Source organism: Ambystoma mexicanum, chromosome 7q (assembly GCF_040938575.1).
Source record: "Ambystoma mexicanum isolate Mex_15411 chromosome 7q, UKY_AmexF1_1, whole genome shotgun sequence".
Classification (NCBI taxonomy): Eukaryota; Metazoa; Chordata; class Amphibia; order Caudata; family Ambystomatidae; genus Ambystoma; species Ambystoma mexicanum.
In genome coordinates, this window is record NC_090941.1 from 809,121,826 (window position 1) to 809,147,762 (window position 25,937).

Consider the following 25,937-nt stretch of genomic DNA (forward strand, 5'->3'; position numbering starts at 1 on the left):
CTGTAAATAAATCTCCAACTAGTATGGGGATAAGAGCACAATAGTTCCTGGATGCTTTTTTTTTAAAATAAAATCAAAGAGCATTTTGGGAGCATAAGCATGGAGATAGATTCAACACATATATCTGTTATAGGGATACATACATGCAACTACTTTGAACACACAATGCACACTAGGCTTTGAGTTCATTTCATTTGTGACAACTCTCACTGCAAAATAACAGAATGTCTGCAAACTACGAGTCATATCTACAAATTCTCTTGGGGTTTGAGGCCTGGGCTGCTCTTTTGGAGCCGAAAAGAACTTCTAATTTTGTTCGTGGCACAGAAGAAATACCTCTGGTGGGGTCAGCAGCTTTTAACAGTGGTCTGTTTTAGGGCCCCCTCCAGCTCTGCCCCCCCGCCCACAATGTGGGGGGCCCCTGCCACACCATTTTTTCTGCATATACTTTCATACCGCTTCAATATGGCACTGTTATTTCCCTAACCATGTACATTTTATATCTGAGAAAGGTTCGTGGTTGCACTTTTAGAGATGCTCACCATTAACATTTAGTTGATGTATTCAGACCTGTGCAATGTGAGTGTTGCCCTCTCGCAAACTCATTTTGTTCAGTTTCTGTATTGTTGTGAATGGTGTTTAAATCCCTAACTTGATGGCTTGTGCTTTTGCAAAGTCTTGAGTAACAGGATTACAAGCTAAAAACACAAAAATAATTTGAATAGCAAAGTGGAGACAATGATTCACTGCTCAATAATAAAAACATGTTATTTATATGGCACGTATATCTATATTGCCTTATGTGAGAAACCTGAGGGTATTCTCACACCTACTCCATTTGGAACTCCTATGCAGGTCAACACTGAAAGGCCATAGCTTCTGGATTAGAACCCTGGGGGTGGACAAGCGAGGGAGAATCCAGTGGATGGAGGGTCCTTGGGGATTGGAGATGGGACGCCCTTAGGTGAGACATGGTATTCTGCATCGTCCTTTCAGAAAGGAACCCCTATCCCAGAACTGGTTATGGGATATTGTTCACCTTGTTTCCTTGGAGATGGATAGGAGATATTATCATTCCAAATGGGTTAAACAGAGAAGTAGAAAGATTGCGGATAAAGTACATTGGGATAAAACGCAATAGTCCCCATATGCCTGGAATAACCAACCTAAACATCCTCTGAGCTTTTTTGGTGATTATAAAGCATATCCCCTTCATTCCCCTCCTGAAATACATAACAGTACTGAGATGAGGAAGAAACACTTGAGAGTTACTAATATTGCACACTTTTCCTATTCAAGTACTGAGACGAGGAAGAAGCAACTGAGAGTAACAAACACCACTTAGTCTCACCACTTTCAAACTGATATGAAGAAGATGCATGAAGGTTAGGCATGTCCTGGTAATGAGAGTCAGGCAACAGTAATTGATGTAATACACCTGCAGCCTGGTACCGGACCACAGGTGTATACAAAGGAGGACACTGAAGGAGAAAGAGGGAGCCAGGAAAGAGGAAGAAGAAGGAGCCGTGCAGGCGTGAGAGAAGCCGAAAAGCCAAGGCATGGACTGAGACTCTGGGAGCCCTGCTGGAGTGAAAGTGCAAGCCTGAGATTGCATAGAGGGGAAGGTGGGCAGCAGAAGCTGTCAGCAAGAGGAGGCGTACCTTGGCACGAGAGCTGGAGTGAGAGAAGAGAGGCGCCCGGTGAACAGGCTTTCCCGAAAGCAGGGAGAAGCCATCTGAAGGAGCTGCCGAGCATGGGTAAGTGTCAGGCACACTTTAATCACAGGATCACTCCAGGAGACAGTGAATGAAGTAGCAGTCAATGGAAATCAATGAAGTGGCATAGTTCCGAAAGGCTAAATGAATGAGTTTCCTTTAAAAAATACCGAAATGAGTAAAGCAAGAAACGCAACCTTTAATGAATACCGAACTGAATGAAACAAGCAAAGTTATCTTTATTGAAAATCAAATTGAAAGAAACAAAACAAAGCTGCATTTCTTTAAGTGAAAAACACGGAAAGTAATTTCTATGGAATAACGAATTGAATGAATGAATAAAATGAAATAAGACAAGGTGCATTTATGAAGGAATTAACAATGAACAGAAAGGTAATAAACAGCCGAGTTGAATTAACAACTATGAGTACAAAGTCAAATCAAGATTGAGAAATCACTCAAAGTTGTGAAGCTGCATTTGAGACACTACTTGTTTTGCTGAATATTGAACTTCGAAAGGAAGCCTGGAAGTTCCTGGTTGTGTGACCTGTAATAGGTGGACTGTGTGGTCTAAAACTGCACCAAGACCAGGGAATCCCTATAAACTAACAAGGACGTTTGTGGTGGTGAAATTAGGAAAACAACAAATGGTGAATACCAGACATGGAGAAGGGAGCACTGAGCTGTGAAGTCTTGTGGAATACCATATTCGACAGATAAAGCTTCAACATACTTTTTATGTGTTACATTTGAATATTGAACTTGGAACAGTAAACCCTTTTACTTATTGCCCAGAACTTTATTCAACTTGGGGAAGGGCACCCTGATCTTTGCAAAAGTGTGGAACTGTATTTTCTCAAGCCTAAAGGAAGATAAATTGAACATTGTGGTGAACCTATTAACATTGGGGAAAAAGAAGCTGACGAGTAAGCCGGTGCTGGAAATAGCTCTGAACTTTATGTTTGTATCACTGTTTAGTTCATGGATGACATCCCTACACAATGTTTTGTACTAGTTGTGAGGGCAAGAATATGTTTTGGACACAGACAGACCTTTCAGTTGAACATTCTGACACAGACATTCCTTGGTTTTTTTACGTAGGGAAATCCCACCTTACCTGAGGGCAAGATAGGCCTTACTCCGTCCTGACATTTTCTTTAAACAATATTGCTGTTAAACTTTGAATCTGTTGTATGTGTCTCCTTCAGTGATGCCAACCTCACACTTACCTAAAAGAACTTCATATGCAATCATTATTTAATCTAGTAATTTTCTTAATGGCATGATTTCATACATCTTTCAAGCCACGTTGACGTCTTTATTTCTAGTGATTTTAAAAGACACTTCCATATAAATATCTACCTTTTAGCTTTTGACGAGGGGGCTTTTTAGCCATACTCTTTTCACAGCCCCACAGTCTCCACACACACACATTTTGAATTAGGGTACAGATTTCTAAATCTCTGTGAGCCCTCCTCTGGGCTAGTGTTACTATTTGGGACTACATCTGTGTTGAAGAAGAGGTGGGGGATTAGTTGGGAGGGTGGGAGTGTAGGACAATCATTAAAGGGTATGCTACCATTTTGGAATGCTTTTTGTTGTTTTTTTAAAACCCAAGATAGATTCCCCCCTTCTGCTCTCCCACTTTAGGCCAGCGAATCCATATTTTCTCTCTGCAGGAGCTGGTGTGCTGGTAAAAGACTGAAATGCAACTTAGTTTCTAACATTTTGGATTTGTCTTTGTAACTTGCAGCAAGAGTATCAGGGAGCTCTGTGGGGTTTATACTAGGTCTCATCAGAGCTTTCACATCCATCATCAGAGAAATGTAGTTCCTCAATACGTTACCATTGATAGAGGACTTCCCCAATCTGTGCCTGAGTGGGACGCACTGGGTCCTGTGAGAAACCAAATGGTGTCTCACCTCCTAGACCTGGGGATCTCTCTCTAAGGTGGACAGGGCATGGCCATCGCCTTTGGATCCAGACCCTGGGAGTGGACCAGTGCGGGAGGATCACCTGGGTGAGGGGTCTTGGAAGAGTGGGGGTGAGGCGACCAATGGTGAGACGCAGCATTCCCCCTTTCCCGTACCCATGACCCATCCTATTTCATAGGATTCTCCGATGTCCCAACCCTCTGCCCCCTTTCTACAGAAACACTGGGCCGAGGAATAGGGTGACAGTAAAGAGGCTAAACCTTACATATCGCAGTGGACATGTCCCGCCCTTGACTTTAAGTGGATACATCTGATACCAATTAGCTCTCCTCACACAGATAAAAGACGGAACATAGAGACACACTCTGAGCAAGGTGGAACACGAGTAAGAGCAGAACTTCAAGGGTGAAGGCGTACCTACTAGAGCAGAGCAATGGACCGAGCTATGAGAGAAAAGGGTTAAGAACCCCAGGAGTTCCCTGCAGGAGGTTGTTGCCTCCAAAAGGCCACAAAAGACATGTGGAGAAGGACAAATCCCAAACAAGAAGGCGGCATTGTGTTTCAAGGATGCCAGCGACCCTCCTGGATGAATGGCAGAGTTGGGGAGGCGAGGCCAAGTCTGTGGTACTAACCCTGACTCGTTAATTGAAAAACTGTAAAGACAAGAACGAAATGCACTTAGCTGGTGTGTTGGCAAGTGACATGAGAGACCGGTGTGTGTTAATGAAAGAATGAAGTGCAACATTATATTGCACAATTGAAGGCTGCATGCATGTGGATGAGACTCGAAGAAAGGCAGTCCTGTGAATGAACTTTGAAGTAACGATAACTGTGAAACCAGCGATACTGAGTACCAGAGTGGTCTGGCGAACGGAATTAGCCCACTCGAAAGTCTCAGTGAACAGACAAATGTTTGTAATGATAAAGTGAATGAAGTGCAAAGGCTAAGTGATAAAAATTAACCCAAAGAAAAGGGAAGAATAAAAAGCTGAAAGTTGGTGCTTATGACATTGAACTACCCAGACAAACAAGCACTGGGCATATAGAAAAGAGTGTGAGCTGAAGGGAAAGTCGAAGTGGTCCTGCGGAGGTCTGTAGAAAATGCCACACACATTTGAAAGTCTTCGACATCAGGAAAATGGTACGAGTCCGACTGAGGGAGACCGGAAGTGTTATAAGTTAGGGGAAGGGAACCCCTAAAGGAGGTAAATTAAGCTTGGGGATGGGAACCCCAGCAAGTGTTTTTGAACTTTTTCTTTGAAAGGTCTGAGCCTGACTGAGGGGAACGATGTGAACTTTTGCTTTGTTTGCTTTGAGAGGTCTGAGCACGACTGATGGGGACCGACGTGAACTTTATGTTGAACTGTGTTTTGAAAGCTGGAAAGAGAAACTTTAACATGGAAGGCCAGGCAGGGCTCGATCCACGTTTTGAACTGCCTTTGTGTTAAGAACCTTAGCCAGAGTGTGTCATCCTGCCTACGGGGACCACTTTATTCCGTGCTGCCTAAACATGGGGAGGAGAGCTGAATCAGCCACGTTTAGTCTTTATATTTGAACACTGAACAACAAGAGATAGGGCAGGCATTAGGTTTTGTTAGTATAGGCCATTCTGATTTGACAGACTCAACTAGGACTGTTTATATTTATTATTTGATGGTAGAGACTACTCCCATACTAGCTATAGGGCAAAGATGGAGTTTTTCAAACCCAGAAACTTTAATACAGGTTTTACAAATTGTACCTTTTGTATCCGTGTCATACTTGTGATACCATGCCTCCCTTACAGCGCCGCTTCACCAGTCAGGAGAATTCTGAGGTGCCAACCCACCAGAGGATAGAGCCATCATGCCAGCCGGTGGCCACAGCTCTTTGAAGATAAGATTACTCGGTGCTGCAGCTACTCTGGCAGCAGGCAGTCAGCACCTCTCAGCGTTCCTGCATACAGGACGAGATGACCCATCATGTTGGAATCTCTTTGCCAAGCAAATAACAGAGTTTATGGTGCTGCAGAACCACCCTGAGCCACAGGCAAGCCTCCCGTTTTCTTCCACTAGTCCAGGACCAAGGGCTGGATAGGAAACCATGGGAGAGAACCAGGAGAGAACCAGGTATCAGGACCAATGAAGAAAGGTACAACCTTTCACTCTGCCTAGTTTGCCACACCCCACCATCCATGTTTCTGTATATGAAACATATGTGGGGTTTCCCACATTGCACTTGCAGATCAATAATCCACATAGCCTCTGACTGGATCCAAAAGAAAAAAAACATCTCTTGTGCTGCTCTTTTTTTAAATGTATCAATTAATTGTATTCATTCATGGTGCCAGCACCAGCAAAGATGCTGTTTCATGGCACAGCCTGTTAATGGTTCCGTTTGCATCCATTAGATGTCCGTATTGCCTCACATGGTTTCTACTTCATTAAACACGCAGATGAATCCCAGACCCTCTTAAAGTGTGGGCAGTCAGGGGTGGGTGACAGATTCAGTAGAGAAGATATTGGCTCATGTGAAGGGAAAGACCTGGTACCTAAAAACCATTGAAAGTGAGATTCAGATCACAGGCCAATTTCTACACATCTACAGCTCTTGCCTAGGGTAAGAATTCAGGGCTAATTGTTCTGATTCAGTGAGAATCATCAGGATCCTCAGTGGTGTCCTGCTAACGCTTGACCTCAGAGTGATGCATGCAATCATCAGTGTGCACATCTTTCAGTTCCTCCTAAGGCACTTCTTCCATCATCATATGATCCTTTCCCATGAAGGAATTTTGACCCTCCCTTCCTTCCTTCCGAATGGATTATGAGAATATGCCTTAGTCCACAGGCTCATGATTCTAAAGCATTGGGACCGCATTTGCCCAGTCTGGCATTTTCGGAACTATCAAACGTGATGTAATCAATCAAATGACATCTCTTGATTGGTTCCAATAACAATCTACAGGACTGTCCCTTCTTTCACCAGTAGGATGTTTAACTGCTGCAAACCTCGGTGCACTTCACAGTAACTAAAACTGATCTTTTAGACATCCCTTGATAGAAGAATTCTAAATTTGCATGACAAGCTTGGTGTTCTGCCAGCGCTTAAACTTGCTACTGACCCATCATCTTCAATATATCTGGGCCTGTAAGCCTGTAACCCCCCCGCCCGCCGCAATGGTCCTAATGAACGTTATGCCTTTCAACACCCAAATGAACAGTATACAAACAAAAAACATCATACAATGCCCTATTTAAAACACTGCGCTAATAATTCGGTTTTGCCCTGTTTACTTTCAAGGTAGGTGCAGTGCCTGCTTAGAGTTGAATAAGCCGGGTGCTCAGTAAATCCTGGTTACACTTGTTAGACTACTGCTCATCACTAATTTTAGGGACTCCCCTAAATATATTCCGGATCACAGGACAACACTTGTAAACACATGTTCAACCCACAAATCATGCTTTGCGCCCTTTCAATCACTCCTGCTTAGCTATAGTTCCTCCCACCCAATGTGCATTCCATGGTAGATAAACTGCAAAGAGTAATGGCCATGACATGGAATTCTGAATATTAAGCAGTCAGGGGAAGGCTGCACGAGCAATAGGTTCCGGGAAAGCCTCCTTGCACAGCTAGAAGCACAGCTCATTGGGCTGATGAACAATGACTTTCTTGTATTCTACAGATTCAAAGTGTATGCCCTGAAAGAATTGATTCCTTGGTTCATTTTTCTGAGGTGTTCAAAACCAGTCAAATTCAGTTGGATAATAAGATATATTTTTAAGGAAACATATTTATAAGTGGCCAGCTAGAACCTAGCACATATTTTGTTGTTATGGCCGCTTCTAAGATATGCAACTCTGTGGTCTAAGAGGTTGTATTTTAGGAGCATAGATTTTCCCATAGTTTGGCATTCTTAGAAAATCCACTGTTCCATCAAACAAAGAGAAATGGCAACCACCGAAAACAATTTTTCTTTTCTCAATCATTCACAAACTGGAAGGTAGGAAGAAAAGTATAAAGATGAGAATGCAGGCTGCAGCAAAAAAAAATAAAAGCATGACCTCAATACCAATCTGAACACTGTACACGACCTACAACTTATAAATCGCCTGCCGCTTCAGAGACATTCAAAAGATAAAGAAGACTCAGTACTTGCCATGCAGATTGTTTACAATTTATCAGAGCTTGTATCAACATTTGAGCAGCACGCCGAAACAAACCCCAGATCCATTCCCTATTTTGGTTTATCCATTTCTAAATGCATTTTCTCATGTGATAAGAGAACATCGAACTAGTATATCACCATTTATCTACTTTAATGTTTGCATTTGCTTTTCACAAGTTACCACATCCACTACGAAAGGATTTTCTGGCTTGCTGCGGCCTTGTGGGGAAAGAGTGCCCTGGTAGAGGCTACGGGCATTTGATAATGCTATTATCCTATAGCATAGGTGTAGTGAGCTGCTTTTATTTCATCTCAATGGATAAGTATATCCTAGTTCAGCATTGCAATTTGTTTGGTTTCATTTATATCACACCACACAATTAATCGCCAGGGACAGTAAACCAAAGGAACATTAGAAGAAAACAGAACAAGGTATGCAACTATTTTATTATATATGCATAGATTTGAAAGAGCAAAACGCTTCGACAAGAAGCACTGCATATAAGCCCTTGTCAGCAAAAGCATTCCCACTGCTGGGTGCTTGACAAGAGAACATGTTACACTGGATGTTGCATAAATCTGGTGGTGGGGGGTGAAGTGAGTGGGAACTTTGAGGAGAGATAGCAGAGAGTGACACTGGCTAAAGCAACATATAAATACATAGTCGATTGAGTAGACTCGACTATGGATCATAGCTGACGGATGATAGAAATCCACATTTCCAGGGCGATTTGTAGTGTGGGAAGGAACCCAAGAGTGATCACAAACCTTGTAAGTGTTGGAACGCTCTTAATTTCAGAGAGTAGTGAGCTCCAGTGATGGGTGGAAAGTAGAACTTGGAACAAAGAGCATGAGGGAGTGAGTAGCATGAGCCATAGGCTAACCTAGGGATAGATTTGAAGGACATGAACAACAAGCTAAAGGGTTTGGGATTGTACATGAAATGTCAGCCAATGTGTAGGTGGTGCAAGGCAATGTATAAGGATTGTGGGAGACACATGGCTGAGAAAGTTAAGTACTTTCTTGGGAGGAACTAAGTAATAATGCTGCGAGTCTCATGAAATGATTAGAGCACCGTATGGTGGTGACTGAGTTATGGTTGCCAGGAAAGCTATAAATGGGGTATCTCTGTGGTTCTTCTGTTTTGTGTTGCAACTATGATGTCCTTTCAACTATTCTTTTAAGGGGATATAGGTTTTGAAAATGCAAAATAAGTAGTTTATGATACTAACTGAAAGACAAGACCTTAATGGTGGGATAACTAACAACCTGCCTCCCTCTACTCTACGCCCTCTGCAACTAATCCAGAACAGGACTGCCAGACTTGTCCTTTGCCTCAAACCCATGGAATGTATCTCTCCAGCCCTGAAATTTCTCCACTGGCTCCCAGTTGCTGCAAGGATCAAGTTCAAGACCCTCTGCATCATCCACAAGGCTTTCTGGGGCAAGGGCCTGCACTACATCCAACTCTGTTCCTAAAGTCCTTCTTTCGCGAGCCCTTCGATCAGCCACCTCCAACTCTCTGATGGTCAGACGCTTCGCAAAGGCAGAGAGTTGGGGGTAGATCTCCCTCCTCTGCAGGTGCTTCCCTCTGAAATGACCTCCGTGGCCCTCTCAAACCTGAGCCAGATCACCTGAAGTTCCGGAAGCAGCTCAAGACCTTCCTCTTCGCTTCTGCTTTTACTCCCGCTATCCCCTGCTGACCAACCTGTATGCTGAGCTGACTGGCTGCCTGGCTAACCTCAGAGTCTCACGGGTACCAGTCCCCTCCTTAACCAGTAGCCCATGCAATGCCTCCGGGCCTACCATGCAATTAGGGGCTCTATCTGGAACCCCATGACATGCTGCCTCCTTGCCCTTACCCAGAGCTGCCTTGCCCTGGCTGCACTTACTTTGCGTCCTGCACTTACCTGATCTGAATAACACAAGGCCTAGTAAGATTGTTTGTTTTGTCCTCCCTGTCCCTCCGCCTGTCTTGTCGTGCCTAGAAACACTTGCGCACAGGCATGTTATACATTATAAATGACTTATCATATCACATCATAACAGAGGGTATTAGAAAAAAAACACAACAGACATACAACTTACCTTTTAGGTACCCAAACCTGTACACATCAAAGAATATCAGAGTGCAGTGATCTGCCTGGGACATAACTGCCTTTTCTTGGGGAAAACCAGAATTAAGTATAGGCTGTGTTATGGGCTACACATGAGGAAATGCTTTTCTTGTCTGAGCCAATAGAAAACGAAATATTCTCTTGCATCATCACAGCCAGATATTTTCAGACCAATTGACTTCTGAAATGTGTGTCACCACAGTGTTTGGATGGCCACATGAAAGCATGTTTAAATAATGATAGACATGGCTACTGAATCATAAAGCTCAACTAGTTTGGTGACAGAAATCATGTGCCCTCCAATTTTGGCATACCATTGGGACATTCATGCATATATTGTTGAATTTGCATGCTTTAAGCAGTATAACTATCACACAACTGCTCCATAATACAGAATCTCACCCATTCCAGATGGCCAAAGATCTCAAACAACACGTGATCATCCCAGAACACTGACAACGCCACGTGGCAAATATTGTGTCATAATCTTCACCACTCCAAGTCAGACTAACATTTTCCTCACATCTTGAATTTCTTCAAGGTGCAGCAGGAGATCAGTCATACTTGATGCTGAAAATCTGTGATAGCACCACAACACAGTTGGTTCCCCCTGACAATGACCATGCATATGCACTCATCAAAACGCCATCCCTGGTATGACACAGAAACAAGAATTTCCACTGTCTGGGACAACATGCCAGAACATATAGATAACAAATCCACAACAAGGCTGATTCTTCTGGATCTGACCAAGGGGCATGGGGAACAATTAGGAAAATCCTACATTGTTTTACATAATATAAAGTCCTATTGTGTTCCTCATAATCTATCAATTTATGTCCATGGATTTGGATAGAAGGAGCTGCACTCACTGAATTTTTCAAAAGAAATTTACACCACCACAAGTACTACAGAATTTCAAGTTATGATCTAAAATTGTACTTACTGACTGCAAGAATCAAATCCTTATGCAGTTTGTATGTCATCAGTGGCTCTGTGAGACACCTACTCAGGAGACAAAAGCATATTTTAGTAGATGCCGTCCACAGGTTTTACTGTCTCTTGACACAAGTTACAATATGAGTTACAGTGTTAAAGACAGCAGTCATTGAGGCTGAAAATAAGACGTCACTTTACTTAAGGTATTAAAACATTGTAGCTGCAAATATATTGGCAGATATTATGCAGACAGTTATTGTACGTAACAATTGAATCTCTCGGTATAGAATACAAAATGTGCTATTTGTTCAGAAAAAAATGTCCTTGACTGAAATTGCATGAGTGTATTTTCCCCGATGTTTTGTATTGACATATAGATGGCATGTAAGACCAAGACAATTTCATGGAGCAAAAGGATTGCATTTGGGCCGATTTGCCTACCCACAATACCTTGCCTGTCAATGCTTAAAGTGGCTCTGGTCTGGAGGTGAACTTCCAGCAATGGCTACTGGCCATGTACTTTGAAATTTTCTTCTACAATCTAACAGACATTTCTTCAGTATGGTTTCAAAAAGAATTATGGGCCAACCTTTATGTGACCTGGGTCATTTTACCACATTTTTTGAGAGAGGAACAATCTCTTATTTACAAGTTATTACTATTTGTCAACACCTTTTCATAATACAAACGTAAATTGATAGGTTTATTCTCTTTTTAAGTGTTGGTTCCTGTGTAGAAATGTGTATAATTTACACAATTCAACTTTGTAGATCTCCTTTAGTCAGTATACAACATTCCAGAACCATTTACATATTTAAATATTTTACAGAATATACTTTGTTCATGAACAGATGTTGATGAAAAAGACCATTTAAAAGGCCAACTTAATACTCCTTACCTGAGGTAGTTTTTTAATCCACTTGTTATTGTTTTATTGTCCCACATTTCAAGGTCAAGATCCATATCTGGAGGGGATTTGGGTGCTGAAAATTGGGAATTAAAGATGAATACTATTATATTTAACATCCAAAATAAAATAATGCCAAAAATGTCACAATGTTTTCTCAGTGTTTTAGAGTCAAAAAAGGATGCAAATGGAACATATTTTGACATTATTAACATATCTTTTAGTGTAATTTCCTTTTTTTGTAAAATTGCATACCATTGTACATTACTTATGAATTCCAGACAATCTGAATATACACTGTGTATAGATTTAGCTGGGGGTTGCCCCATTTGCCATTAGATCAATAGGCATGTGTGTTTAAACATCAACAGTTGAAAGTGTATGTGGTTACACAATATCATCGTCATTATCAAATACACTTTTATTCGGCATAAATCCTTCAAGTCCAAACACACATTTATCAATTTTCACAAAATATACAATGTATAAAAAAGGTATTTCTACTCAGAGACTTCTTTCAGAGTAAGATTGGATGGAAGGTGCCTGCTTTCAGAACCCATTGAGACCATGAAGGGTCTGAAGCAAGGATGCTCTCTAGCTCCAGCCCTTTTTAATTTGTTCATATCGGACATATATAAAGCATTGATGAGTGCAAGATGTTTCCCCCCCGAAATTAGCTGGCATTCACCTGGATAGGCTCCTCTATGCTGACAATCTTGTTCTCATTGCCCAGACCCTGGTCTGCCTACAAAGGCAACTAGATGCCTTAAAAGTATATGTTCAATACAACGGGCTAAAGATCAACACAAAGAAGTCTTGCATATTAATCTTGAAACCAGGAGGTAGCAGAGGAGGGAATAAAAGCTCCTGCTATATGAACGGTGAGAAGCTCGCCCAAATAGGTATGATGATCTATTTGGGGATGCGCTTAAACAATAGATCAATCGACGCACCAAGAGTGATTATGTTGCGAAGTAAAGTAAAGACCTTAGCTGCACAAGCCTGGATAATCTTGAAAAAATACTGTATATTGACATTGAGTCCTCTGCTATTATTTGTTCGAATGAAGGTCATACTGATTGTCACCTATGGCGCTGAAGCTTTCTTCATGCCTTGTCTTGGAGGGCCTATTTTGGAAAAAGATCCTTAACCTTCCAAGGGGAACCCCTATCCAAGCTATAACAATGGAGTTAGGTTTAAACTCCCTTTATGCAATGGTGGTTTGGAAGTCCCTGACCTTGTTCCGGAAGTGTAGAATACCCTCGCCAAAAATGGGTTTTGAACTTCTGCAAGATGCTGTCTCAGAAATGGCAGAAGGTGTGCTACGTGAATGGAGGTACATTTGTGCTGCAATATTGAAGGACCTCGACTTCTCTGAGGAAATGTAAACTACTAACCCTTGTAAAAGTAATATGCAAATTGTGGGCTCTTGACTGGATTCAAACACAGCGGGAAAGATCGAGTTTTAAGTGCTACGGGAAAGCTCTCTTTGAAGCACATTCACTTAACTCATTGCCCAAATATTTGTCAAAACTTCCGAACAGCTACCATCACGCTCAGTTTATGCCTTTTTTGGCTAAACTTATTTCCAACTAGAGAGATCTTGAGCGCCAGGTTGGCAGGGAACGTGGCTGACTTCAGTTGTAGACTGTGCTGTTTTGAAGACTCTAAAAAATCACTGCAGCACTTGGTCCTCTCCTGCTCAGCAAGAACAGAATTGAGAACTAAATGGCTGGCCACCCACATCAATGCCCAACCGTTGTAATCGGCTGACCAGTGGTGGAATTACCTGATCCAAGGGGAAAGACTAAGCCTGGCCCGATTACATTTTGTTAAAGATATTTTCCATTCAATAGAAAGTACTGAAATTGTATCAAACGCACAACAGCTGTAAAACTCTTTTTTTGTTTTACTTTTGTCAAACAGATGTGACATGTTTGATGCTCACGTTTGTAAATGTAAAGCTCTTCTTTCAGGTTTGCAAATTTTAATAGATGGGAATTATTTGTTGATTAAGTTTGTAACTGGTAAAAAGATTTCTTTAAACCTAACACTAATACAAACGTTTATATTGCCGGTTATTCTAAAACGCTGTTACAAAAATACTGATCTATTATTTAATTTACCACACATTTAAAAGGATCTATTGATCAGTAGATTGATTAAAAAAACATACTATAGCTGTCCCATTGTCCTCCCAAGTTATCTCCACAGAATTACAAAATAAACATTTTAATGACAAGGAGAGCATTGCTTGCAGCCTCATGCAATTATCCAAAATTCATCAACATTGCATAAAAGCAAAGGGTGAGCTGCTGCCTGAATAGGGATACCTTCATTTATCAAATTCATTACAATTATCAATTTCACGGCCCTCATTCTTTGCAGCCATGCCCAATGTACATAACGTGCAGTTGCAAATACAACATGAGGTCCCATAGGCTGGCTGAGGAACTTCGACTGCTCACCTAAATAGAGTATCCCAACTTCTCTTAAAACAGGTCTCAAATATGTGCGTCTCAGATTTAGAGTCATGGGGCAAATCAACAGGAAGCATGTCATGGTTTCACATGGTGCCCCATACATCGGGCACACCACCGGCTTTGTGTCCCTCCATGATTTTGTAAAAGATGCTATTGAAGGTATCCCCACACTCATGCAAACATTTCGAGAATTTGTCACCATCCAGTGACATCAAGTGGATCAGGACGTCCCGATATTTCACTAGACCGTACAAAACTGGTTTGACAGTGACCTGATCAACCACTGGGATAACATCAAGTTTCAGATAAAAATACAGATGGGACGCTATTATTGAGTAATAGCTGTTTCAAGAACTTGTCTTCGAAGATATCAAACTCCCCTATGTTAGCAGAGCCCCATATCTCCGAGCTATAAGTGGATGCAGGTGGAATCTGTGTTTTGTACAAATCGAGAGCGGGCAACACTGCACCACTACTATGCCTGTTAAAAAAAGATGTAATGTCCGCACTGGACTTCCCCAGGACGGTAACGGATTTGTCCATCTGGGCTGTCTATCCTCCAGACTCTTGGAACCTGACACCCAGGTAGTCAACATGTTTGACCTGCTCCAGTGTTATGTTATTCACTTTAAGTAGCATGGAGATGTTTCCCAAATTGTGGCTTAAACACCATAACCTTGGTCTTATCTGTGTTTAGGTCAAGTTGCAATCCATTGCATTTTCTTAGTTAAACATGCAGTGTCTATTTCAGGCCTTGTGGGGTGGTTGCCAGGATAACCGCATCTTCGCCATAAAATAATGCTGGCTATTTCTCTGCGGCCATCCTTGGGCAATCTTGACACTCCCTCCCCAGTGCATCTATGATCTCCTGAATGCATATGCTAAAGAGCAGGGGTGCCATTAGGCACCCTTGTCTCACACCCTTCATGACATCAAAGGGGTGAGTCTGCTCACCTCCAAGACCATAGCACACTGTGGCTTGATTCTCTGAATATACCAACTTTATGATCGAAACTAGCTGTGGGGTGGGGGGAGGGGGGCATTTCAAGATAGCAATATATACTATATGCTGTCTCTAGATACCGAGTCAAATCCATTCTTAGATCCAGAAATACAGAGCACAGCTTCATTTTCAGCAGCACAGTGCATTTCTGGATCAAGAAGAACAGCATGAAGCATTGGTCCACCATCCCCCAATTTTTCCTAAAGCCTGCCTGAAGGTCTCTGATGACATGCTTTGTGTCTGCCCATTCTTGAAAATGGCTAAGGATAACCTTCCCAATGTTTTTCCTGAGCCAAGAAATCGGCCAGTAATTTACAGGGCAGTCCTGCCACCCTTTTTAGACACAGGTATTATAACCACATTTTGCCAGTATTTAGGTGCCATCCCCAAATCAATAGTGGCATTAACCATTTTCCATAAAGTCGGGGGCCCATACACCCTCTTCATCTTTAAACAGGTCTGTGGGTATAAGGTCTGGGCCCACAACCTTTTCACTTTTTTGGGACCTCAATGCCCTCTCCACTCCGTGGCCTGTTATAAATCGATTTTCGGATTCGGGAGTTATAACTGCCTCTCGATTTTGGGCAAGTGGTACATTGTCTTCAGAGCTCTTGTACAAACTAGGGAAGTGGTACCGGTAAGGGAGGTATGGTATCACAAGCATGACACTGACAGAAAAGGTACAATTTGTAAAACCTTTATAAAATTGTTGGGGTTTGGAAAAACTCCTACTTTGCTGTATAGCTAGGATGGGAGTAGTCTCTACTATCAAATAATAAATAAAACAGTCCTAGTTGAGTCTGTCAAATCAAAATGGCCTACACTAACAAAACATAATGCCTGCCCTATCTCTTGTACAAAAATTGGGTAAAGGAGAATTTTTATGTAAAAGAAAATTAGTGTTAGAATATAAAGAATAAATGTGGCTGAGTCAGCTCTCCTCCCCACGTTAGACAGGTGCCTGTAGACAGGATGACACACTCTGACTCAAGTTCTCAAAACAAAGGCAGTTCAAAATGTGGATCGAGGCCCGCCAGGCCTTCCACGTTGAAGTCTCTCTTTCCAGCTTTCAAAACACAGTTCAACAAAAAAGTTCATGCTGGTCTCCCTCAGTCGGGCTTGGACAATTCAAATACAACACTTGAAGGGATTCCCTTCCAAAAGCTTAATTCGCATCCTTTAGGGGGTTCCCTTCCCCTAACTTATCACACTTCCGGTCTCCCTCAGTTGGGCTTGGATGTTTTCCTGATGTTGAAGACTTTCGAATGTGCATGGCTTTTACTTTAGACCTCTGCAGGACCACTTCGACTTTCCCTTCAGCTCGAACTCCAGTGTTATTTTCCCTAGTGTCTCTTGGTCTGGGTAGTACGATGTCATAAGCACAAAAGTACAACGTTCACCTTTTTACTGCCCCATTTTTCTTGGGGTTAATTTTGATTACTTTGCTTTTTATAGTTCATTCACTTTATTGCTTCATAACAAAAACATTTCACCTTTCACAGAGACTTTCGAGTGGGCTACTTCCATTTTGCCTGACCTCTTCGCTACTCAGTATCTTTGGTTTCACAGCTATCGGTAATTCAAATTTCATCAGAGGTCTGCCTTCCTTCACATCTCATCCACACACGTGTAGCCTTCAATAATGCGATATACTGTTTCAACGTCAATTTTTCCTTAACATACTACAGTCTTTCATGTCGCTTGCCAACTCACCGGCTGTGTGCATTTCTTTCTTGTCTTTGCAGTTTTTAATTCACAGGTCAAGGTTAATGCCACACGCCTCCCCAACTCTGCCGTTCACCCGGGAGGGTCACTGGCATCCTTGAAACACAATGCAGTCTTCTTGTCTGGGATTTGGTCTTCTCCATGTGTCTTTCACTGCCTTTTGGAGGCAACAACCTCCTGCAGGGAACTCCTGGGGTGCTCTACCCTTTGCTGTCGTCCCTCGGGCCGCTGCTCATCTCCAGTAGGTTCGCCTTTGCCCCAGAAGTTTTGCTCTTGCTCATGTTCCACCTTGATCAGAGGGTGTCTCTTTGTTTTATCTGTGTGAGGAGAGCTAATTGGTATCAGATGTATGCACTTAAGAGTCAAGTGCCTGACTTTGCCTGACCCGATTAGCGGGACATGTCAATGAGATATGCAAGGGTTAACCTCTTTACTCTCAGTCGCCCTCTTCCTCGCCCCAGAATCCTATAAAACAGGATGGGTCATGTGTACGGGAAAGGGGGGAATACCGTGCCTCACCATCGGTCGCCTCAGCCACACTCCCCGAAGTCCCCTCAACAAGGTGATCCTCCCGCACTGATCCACCCCCAGGGTCTGGGTCGAAAGGCGATGGCCGTGCCCTGTCCACCTGAGAGAGAGATACCCCAGGACTAGTAGATGAGACACCCTTTGGTTTCTCAAATACTGCAAGTCATGAGCGGTGATACAGCACTGGATGGACTGGTCCCCATTCAACTCTTTATCTGTAATCAGCTTCCAGAATAGAATGTTATCACCACTCACAAGAGCATTTTGGAGAACACACCACTGATCCTGGACAAACCCTTTTTTAGATGTAGTTAATCTTTTATAATCAAATCTTAAGTTACACAATATCTTCCAAGACAACCAAACAGGACTTGGACCATCCAGCAGATACAAGTCAGGACTGACAGACATCCAGGATAGTCTCCTCTCAGCAGTGGACACAGCCAACTCCAAAGACCTCCTTCGCCCCAACCTGCCTGTTGCTTATGACAGTGTGAACCACCAGACCATCATCATCAAACATCTTTGAGACTGAGCAGAAATAAAATGGACAGCCCTGCGTAGGTTGAATATTTTTTGACAAACTAAAGAATGCACATCATGAAGGACTTTCTAATATATTAAGACTTGCATGTGGGGTCCCTCAGGCACCCTCTCTATTCTTGCAGATATTTACTGGATGGGCAATATGCGCCCATTGACACATCTGGTTGAATCCTCCATTTACGGATTCACATGAATGATAGCTAAATCCACCTTCTTGCTGTGAAGGTCCCAGGAATCAGAGCATGAATCCGAGGAAAATCGAAGCACAAGTGGATGAGGGATTTTTGTCTTTGCATTAATTGTCCAAAAAAGAGAGGTGTTAAGAGTGAGTAGTTGTATTCTACTGAAGTGGCCACAGTCACTAGGCAATGATACATAACTGCTGTAAAGGCTAGGAAACTGGGCATTCTCTTTGATATGATATGATAGGTTATTTATACTTGTTTAATACCCAGAAGTTTATAAGCGCAGACCCGGGGATCAAACCTGTGGTGCTCTGTGTCGTCTTGCTTCCAAGGCGAGCACGTTGCCCCTGAGCTATCCTCCCGGTGACTTGGCGCAATGGTGTCAATCACGAGACATAAATGTGCGCGATTGGCACAATTTCTTCTTTTGTTGCGCCCATTCCAGCTCAGGTGGTCCCGAGTCCAACCTCTTTGTGAATTGACATGGGAAGCTACTCGAATGGGGCCGGCTAGCGATATCCACAGGAAGTACGTTTCTATTACTCTGTGTCAAACAGGGACGGCTCTCTTTCATTTGGAATGTAGTGATAATAAAACAAGCACTGCTTATTGGAATGTAGTGATAATAAAACAAGCACTGCTTATTGTTTTAGATCTATTTTTTACGTGAATCGAATAAACGTGAATAATACTGGCATTGCTTCTGTGAACTGCTGTATTGATCTAAACAGATCTCAGACTGGGGCATACAATTGACTCGGACACCAGTGAAAAGGGGACTGAGTCACAAACGACAGTTCTTTGCTTTTATGACATACTGAGCAGTATCCAAGGGTGAGTTTTTGGTAGAATATTTAGTAAATTGCGCATGTTAAAGAATATTTGTTCAGCAGCAATGGACACAACTTCTAGAAGAACAGTGAAGTAACTCATCAAAGTGGCCCACTTCAGGCAAAATACTGACCCACTTTGACCAGAAAAAGACTGGGCCACACTAGCATGGTAGTCCTGCACTTATTGCCATATAGTCCAGTCTGAGCCTGGTTCTGGTTCTGGTAATACTGGGTAAAGGCAGACCCTGCTCCAGGGTATACAGTGAATAACTAAAGTGCCAACTTGTGGAAAGAAGTAGCATTGCAAGTTAATTTGCTATTTAAGTTTGTTTGTTTTGTTTGTTTATTTATTTGTAATGTGCACCAGACCCGGTGGTATCAGGGCGCAAAGGAACAGGAAGAAACATGAATACTTTTAGCTTAAAGTTGCACAGGTTACATAAAAAGTATACAACAGTTTACAGCTGGAAAACAATTTGGCAGATGTGTGCCAGATATGTGCATACAAATGGGCATTAGTGGTGTGTAATTACATAATATACAAGGTTAAAATTCAATTATAATAAACTTTGCAGAATCTATGTACAGTTGGATCTAGTGGGTACTTCAGTGGAGCAATAATAGGGGGGGTCCATCACAGGGCAAGTTAGTAGTCGGTCTCCAAGCCATTTAATGGTGTTATGTCTGAAGCTCTGAAAGGTTTGATCTGCAGCTTTGACTGGGAAGCTGCCCCACCCCCCTCCCAGCTTTTGTCAATGTAAACCTAGGTACGACTAGACAATCTGTGTTGGTAGTGCTGGTGGGTCGGCTAGAGGTTTTTCTATTGATCCCTTCCACAAGGTAACAAGGTGCAGCGTTGTTTAGGCATTTATGGGTTAACGAAGCAGGCAGAATGTTGTCGCTGGTGGATAGCCATTTGTTCTATCTCCTTGCCTCTGAAATGTGCTCTTTCCTCGCAATGCCCTGTGCCGTTCTCAGAGCATTATTCTGGAGGATTTGGATCTTGTTAACAATGTATTTGCTAGCGCCCAGGTACAGGGAGTTGCAATAGTCCAACTTGGACAAAATTAGGGCTTGGGCCAGTATGGTGCAGCTATCCTTAGATAGAAAGGGTTTACTAGCTCTAATCAGTTTGCATGTGTATGCAGAGGCTGAGGCCATGGCATTCACCTATTTAGCAAAAGTGAGGGTAGAGTCTAGGTAAAAACCTAAAGTTTATACCTCTTTAGCAACTTTGATAAGATTGCCATCAATTTTAAAAGAGGCGTATTTGTATCCAAGTTTATTGAGGTTGAATGCAGTCCCCAGAATGAGGAGCTCAGTTTTGTCATGATTTAGGCATAGACCGTGGGCATCTATCCTTGCCTGGATGACGAGATAGATTTTATTTACCAAGGCCAAATCATTGTCATAATCCCCAGTAAGTGGTATGGGAATCTGGGTATCATCTGCATAGTTAGTGTAGCTGACACCAAGAAGGTTCAGATTATTGAAAAGGGGCTTACACCACATGTAATAGGAATCGGGTCTGCTGCCGCTGATGGCGAGAAGACTCGCATGGTCCTGTTGCTCAGAAAGGATTGAATCCATGCTATGGCATCCTGTGAGAAGTGAGCTGCTGAATCAAGGTGGTTACACAAAACTTTATGGTCCACCGGATCAAAGGCGGCCAAAAGATCCAGGAGAAGTAGTAAAGGTGTGTCCCCTTTTCCTTAAGTGTCCAAAAAATTTTTAGCAGGCACTCCCATGCTTCATTTACAATTTGACAGCAAAAAAAGGCTATGCAGGAAATGGATAAGGATATGGGAAATAGTTAAATTGCCATTACACAGAGTCTGTCTAAGCTAGCCTTCAACACAAGAGTAAATGAGAGGACAATAGTGTTCAGCTCAACACAAGATCGAAGTGATCCAGTGTGTCTGGACCTTTATATTGACACGCCGGGTTGACACACTTTTTTATTAAAACATTTAAGTCTGTGGAAGAGTGCTTAGACTTGTGAAATAACATGTTTAACTGGGTATGCAAGGGACATGAATGAAAACGTAATTATATTGATGCCACAGCGGCAATATAATTACTGGACCTGGACACCTAAGTTTACCTGTGGAACGTCTGATTTAGCCACATTCAAATGCAAATATACACAGTGGGGTAAAACCCTCATCTAGTGTGGCTCCATCACAATGGGTGCAATCACAAGATCAAACACTGGTAAAAGGACCGGTACTACGTGTCTGAGACACTTCTCTTATTAGGCAGTAATGAAAACATTATTTATCACAACAAACCAAAACATATTTATATAAGTTGTTATTAATAATTTATCAAAAAGACAATGAGCATGTGTCCTTTACTCTGCAGATCAAATCAGTGGTCAAGAATGCCATTCAGCAATTAAATCTGTTTAGGAAGGTGCCCCCACTATTAACTCTGACCATGACACAGCAATTGGAGGATTATTACGAGTATCTAGGCTGGAACATGGCAACATTATGGCTTTCACCCCGTATGTGGGGGCCGGACATGGGCGGTAATGCCCACCAGCCCGAGCCATGGTAGGCCCAAGCAAAGCGAGGGGCTCGGCTTGTGCTGGGGGCTGTTACAGGCAATGTCCACACACCCGACATGGGGGTGAAAGACATTCACACACTGGGATTTAACCGGGGTACAAGAGTTTTTTTTTATGGGAGATGAGCTCAGTGCAGCGTGCGCAAGCACATCTCCTGAGGAAAAGAAAAAAAGTAAAAAAATGGATGCCGCCATTAAAATGGAAAAGGGACTAGGTCCATTTTAGGAGGACGGCAGCCCAAAAAAATTGAAAAAAAAATGGAACGGGAAAGGCATCTAGCGCCTTTTCTATTTTATGCTGCGGTCATGTTCAGCGATTACAGAATCGCGCCCTGGGTAGACAGATTTGGATTGTAAAATCTGGCTTTAGACTCTTAGACTCTTCAAAACAAGGAAGTAAGAACCTGGCTGAACATCAGGAAATACAATCCTACAGCCCCACCTTGGAGGATCTAAACCAGTAATTAGTGGAGGAAAGGGTTCAATTAAAGTTTATGTAGACACTTACCAAGGCCTTTCGGTGTAGAGACCTTACTTTGAAGAAGCTGGCAATCTAATATTCCATTGTACCCAACGCCAGAAACCTATGTTCCAGCCCATCATTCCTAATTAGCTTGGAAATGTTTAAGTGGAAGAAGCCTTGAGGAAGATAACTGAGCATGGTGGGTTGACCTGGAGATCCAGGTAAGAAAGAATCATATGTTGATACCTGCATTAGGCGCCACAGAGTTGTGGCCTGTCAGAGTCCAGGGCCCAAGACAGGAAGTCCATCAGTGCTGTCTCTTGTCAAGTGGGGCTACCAACATTTCGGAAACAACATATACCATAACCCCATCGCCATGAACCAGAGAAGAATTACCAGTATGCTCACATCATTCCGTATCACCAGAGAAAGTTCCATAATGCAATGTACTAAAGTTATAACCAGCCCCACAAGACTCAGAATAAGCAGGGGAATTACGAGCACAGTAATGTTGAAAGCAGACAGATTTCGTAAAAATGAAAATAAAGTTTAGACAGGCAGGCATTATTTAAGAGCAGGTCTGTTTACTTTGAAAGGTTACTTACAATTGAAAGCAAGTGTTGCATTAGCATATCACAATTTCCAACTGTCTCTCTCCCAGTACATATTGGATGGCTTACACTCTCAGATGTTAAACTCTACCAAAACAGAGGTGCTCTTCTTCCCTGCCAAAAGCTTTCTCTTGTCTCTTCCTCAGCCTACCCAGTTCCCACCTGGCACTCTCCCCTACTCTTGTTCAGTTGGGAACCTCTGGATCATTTATGAACCTTTTCTACTTTCATCTCCAAAATGGAAACAGCAGCTCGCCTCAACCTCCTAAATATTAGGAAAATCAGGCACCTCCTTCCTTTCAACACCACCAAGCATCTCTTAACCACGCTTGTCTTCTCTAAACTGCACTACTGTGCCAACATTCTCTTTGGTCTCCTTAACTATGCTTTCTGTCGTCTCAACAAGATCATTAATTTTGCTACCAGGACTCTCTTTGAACTCCTTCACTTCACACCTACTTCCTCATACAGTCACCAGGCTGGATGGCTGACGATGCAAAACTGGCCCAGATTTAAATGTCTTCTTCTGGTTCAGAAATATATCCATGGTAAGGCACCACTGCATCTATCCTCCTCTATCCAACCCTACAAGCCTTCTCGTAATCTCTGCTCTGCCTCTTCAACTACCGTTGTGGTTCCACGCCCTCTCTGTGCTTCCTCTTGCCTCCACTCTTTCGCTTCTTGCTCCACGTGCATGAAATTCTCTTCCCCCGGACAACTGAGGAACAGTCCACATGGATTTGTTCAAAAACAAACTAAAAGCCTACCTCATCGCCTCAGAGTTACCCCCTTAACTTACCTCTCATCTGCCTGCTAGCTAACATTTTTCCCTCACCTCTAACCTGCCACTGCCCCTCATTTTCTCTGCCTCCACTCTAGCACTTGTCCCATGATGGTCACATCCCCAGTACAGCTGGCCGTACCTCCTACCTGCACTTAAAAATGTCCAATGTGCGTTGTCCTTCATCTATGCATGTCCACTTATGTATTGTCCCCAGTGACTGTTCCATTCACTCCCCTCCACAACCTGGTCAGAATGTCTCTCCAACTCACCCCTTTTTAAGAAGCTCACTGCTTCCTGTTAAATCTGTTATTTTATCTATTGTCCAAATGGCATTGTTCCTCCTATATACAAATACATTCATTAATTAGCTAGAAGCTTTTTAGGGAAGAGGAAAAAAACCCTAGCCCTGAGCCAGCAATGAAGGGCGAAGGTCAGGTGCAGAAAAGCAGAAAGCATTCTTAGGGTGCAGCCTAAGTGATGAAGTTTCACACTGCTTAGCTTCCGCATCAGTGATTTTACCCATGCCTCTTAATTCTTGCCCTGTATTTGCCTAGTCACATCCGGCAAGTTCAAATATGGATCTTAAGAATAAGAAACATTGTTCAGGATTTAGGATATGGCGAGAACATAAATCCTCCAAGGCGGATGATGTTTCGCATTGTTTGGGTGTCCCCGAGTCATTTTTGTCCTTGGGTGGTGGTTTCTGCTACCAATATTGACCACCTTTAATGGGATTGGACAGTAGAGCTGAGAGATATACTCCTATTAACATTAGCAACATTGACCAGTATTATCTACTGCAACTATGAAAAATCAATGAGAACCAATATCCATTTGCTACGTTAATATTTATTGACCAATGGAACAAGTCACTTTAAAAAAAAAAAAAGAAAATCGCAATGTACAAAGCATATTGTTAGGATGCAAGCAATGTAAAACATTCTTCACAAAGACACTCCTGCTTAGACTACTGCTGTTCCTGTTAGTAAATACCAACTAAAAAGGACGCCCGTTTCAATTGAAACAAAAGGAACGAGTGGACGGATACCATATGTAATGAATGAAACAATGAAATCTAGGAGTCTTTATATGACACATACATACATATGACAAACAATGTTGCCATTGTATTGTATTGTATTGTTTATTTATATAGCGCCTATACACATGGAAGTGTTTCAAAGCGCTCAATATCCAATCACATAATTTATGATTATTTGAAGGCAATGCAATGTTAATGGTACTTGTTCTTCAAGAAATTAGATGATAACATGCACAGTTTGTGTGATGTGATTTCTTTTCTATCTTTTGATTGTAATATTTGTAGAACACAATTTCCCTGATGAAATAAAAAAGGTTAAAACAAACCACAAGACCACAATGTGAACTTGGAATTTTGCCCTCCTCTAACAAACCCCTACATATGTACCTATAATTGTACCTATGATTGTTTTGTACTATACGCCACAAGGTCTTCCAATTGCTCTGTATTCTATTTAGCGGCAACTGCCCATGACTGATCCAACGCATTCTGAACAAGAATAAAATGTGTTGGGCTAATGAATGTGTTGGGCTAATGAAAGACTGCATCTAATTCGACAAAAAACCTCTTTCGTCAACTCTTTGACCAACACTAAATCACTTCTATCTACCCTCCCACCTTCACCTGATCTTCATGAAAGCCTGAACTCTTTCTTTGTCAATAAGACCTGGACAATCCATTGCAATCTAAGGGCAGACGACAATCTACATAGTTCAATAATTCATTATTGCTTTTCAGTATCAGATGAGATAAGGTTTGCACTAGGTACTATCAGTATAAATACTCTGGGGGCCGAAACCCAACGATGCCCCATTCAACCCCTATCTGGTTGGTTAATGGTACAATATTTGGATCTCTTTGCAAGGGAACCTTAGCCTCTGTTCAGGCTTTCTTCCTTCAGGCTTGAAAGCCTCCATTATCACTACACATGTATTAAAGCAACCTGGGTTAGATCCCACATCTATGGGGAACTTCTGGGGAACTACAGATCTATCACTAATATTCCCATCCTCTACAAAATGTTGGAAGAGATAGCGGTGGAACAAACTAGCTGTTCTTGGACCTCATTCATATTCTGTCCCCCAGGCAATCAGGTTTCTGCCACAATTCGGGGATGGGCACTGCTTTGCTGAGATTCTGGAATGATGCCTTGGCAGCTGTTGACAGTAGCAACCAAAACCTCCTGGTTATGCTGGAGCTCTCGGCAGTGTTCAACATTGTTGATCACCATCTGTTGCTCGATACCATGTTGAAAACCTTGCATCTATCCAAATCAACCTCTCAATGGTTAAATTCTTTTTTTGCTGAACCAAACTAAGAGGTCCATAAATCTTCCTTCTCATCATAAGCTGCCAGGCTAACATGTGGGGTTCCCACAGGGCTCTCTACTGCCTCAGATTCTTTTTA

At 42.4% G+C, this 25,937-nt stretch overlaps 1 protein-coding gene across 2 annotated transcripts in view; it reads right to left on the reverse strand.

The window, feature by feature from the left end:
• The window catches only part of ARHGAP42 (Rho GTPase activating protein 42), a 979,121-nt gene that overhangs the window by 107,689 nt on the left and 845,495 nt on the right, over positions 1-25,937 (reverse strand). For both annotated transcript variants that reach the window (XM_069639111.1, XM_069639110.1), the window contains exons 15-16: positions 11,748-11,832; positions 10,857-10,915 (exon numbers count right to left, since the gene is read on the reverse strand). In XM_069639111.1, coding sequence (XP_069495212.1) covers positions 10,857-10,915; positions 11,748-11,832 — 144 coding nt within the window. The remainder of the gene's footprint in view (positions 1-10,856; positions 10,916-11,747; positions 11,833-25,937) is intronic.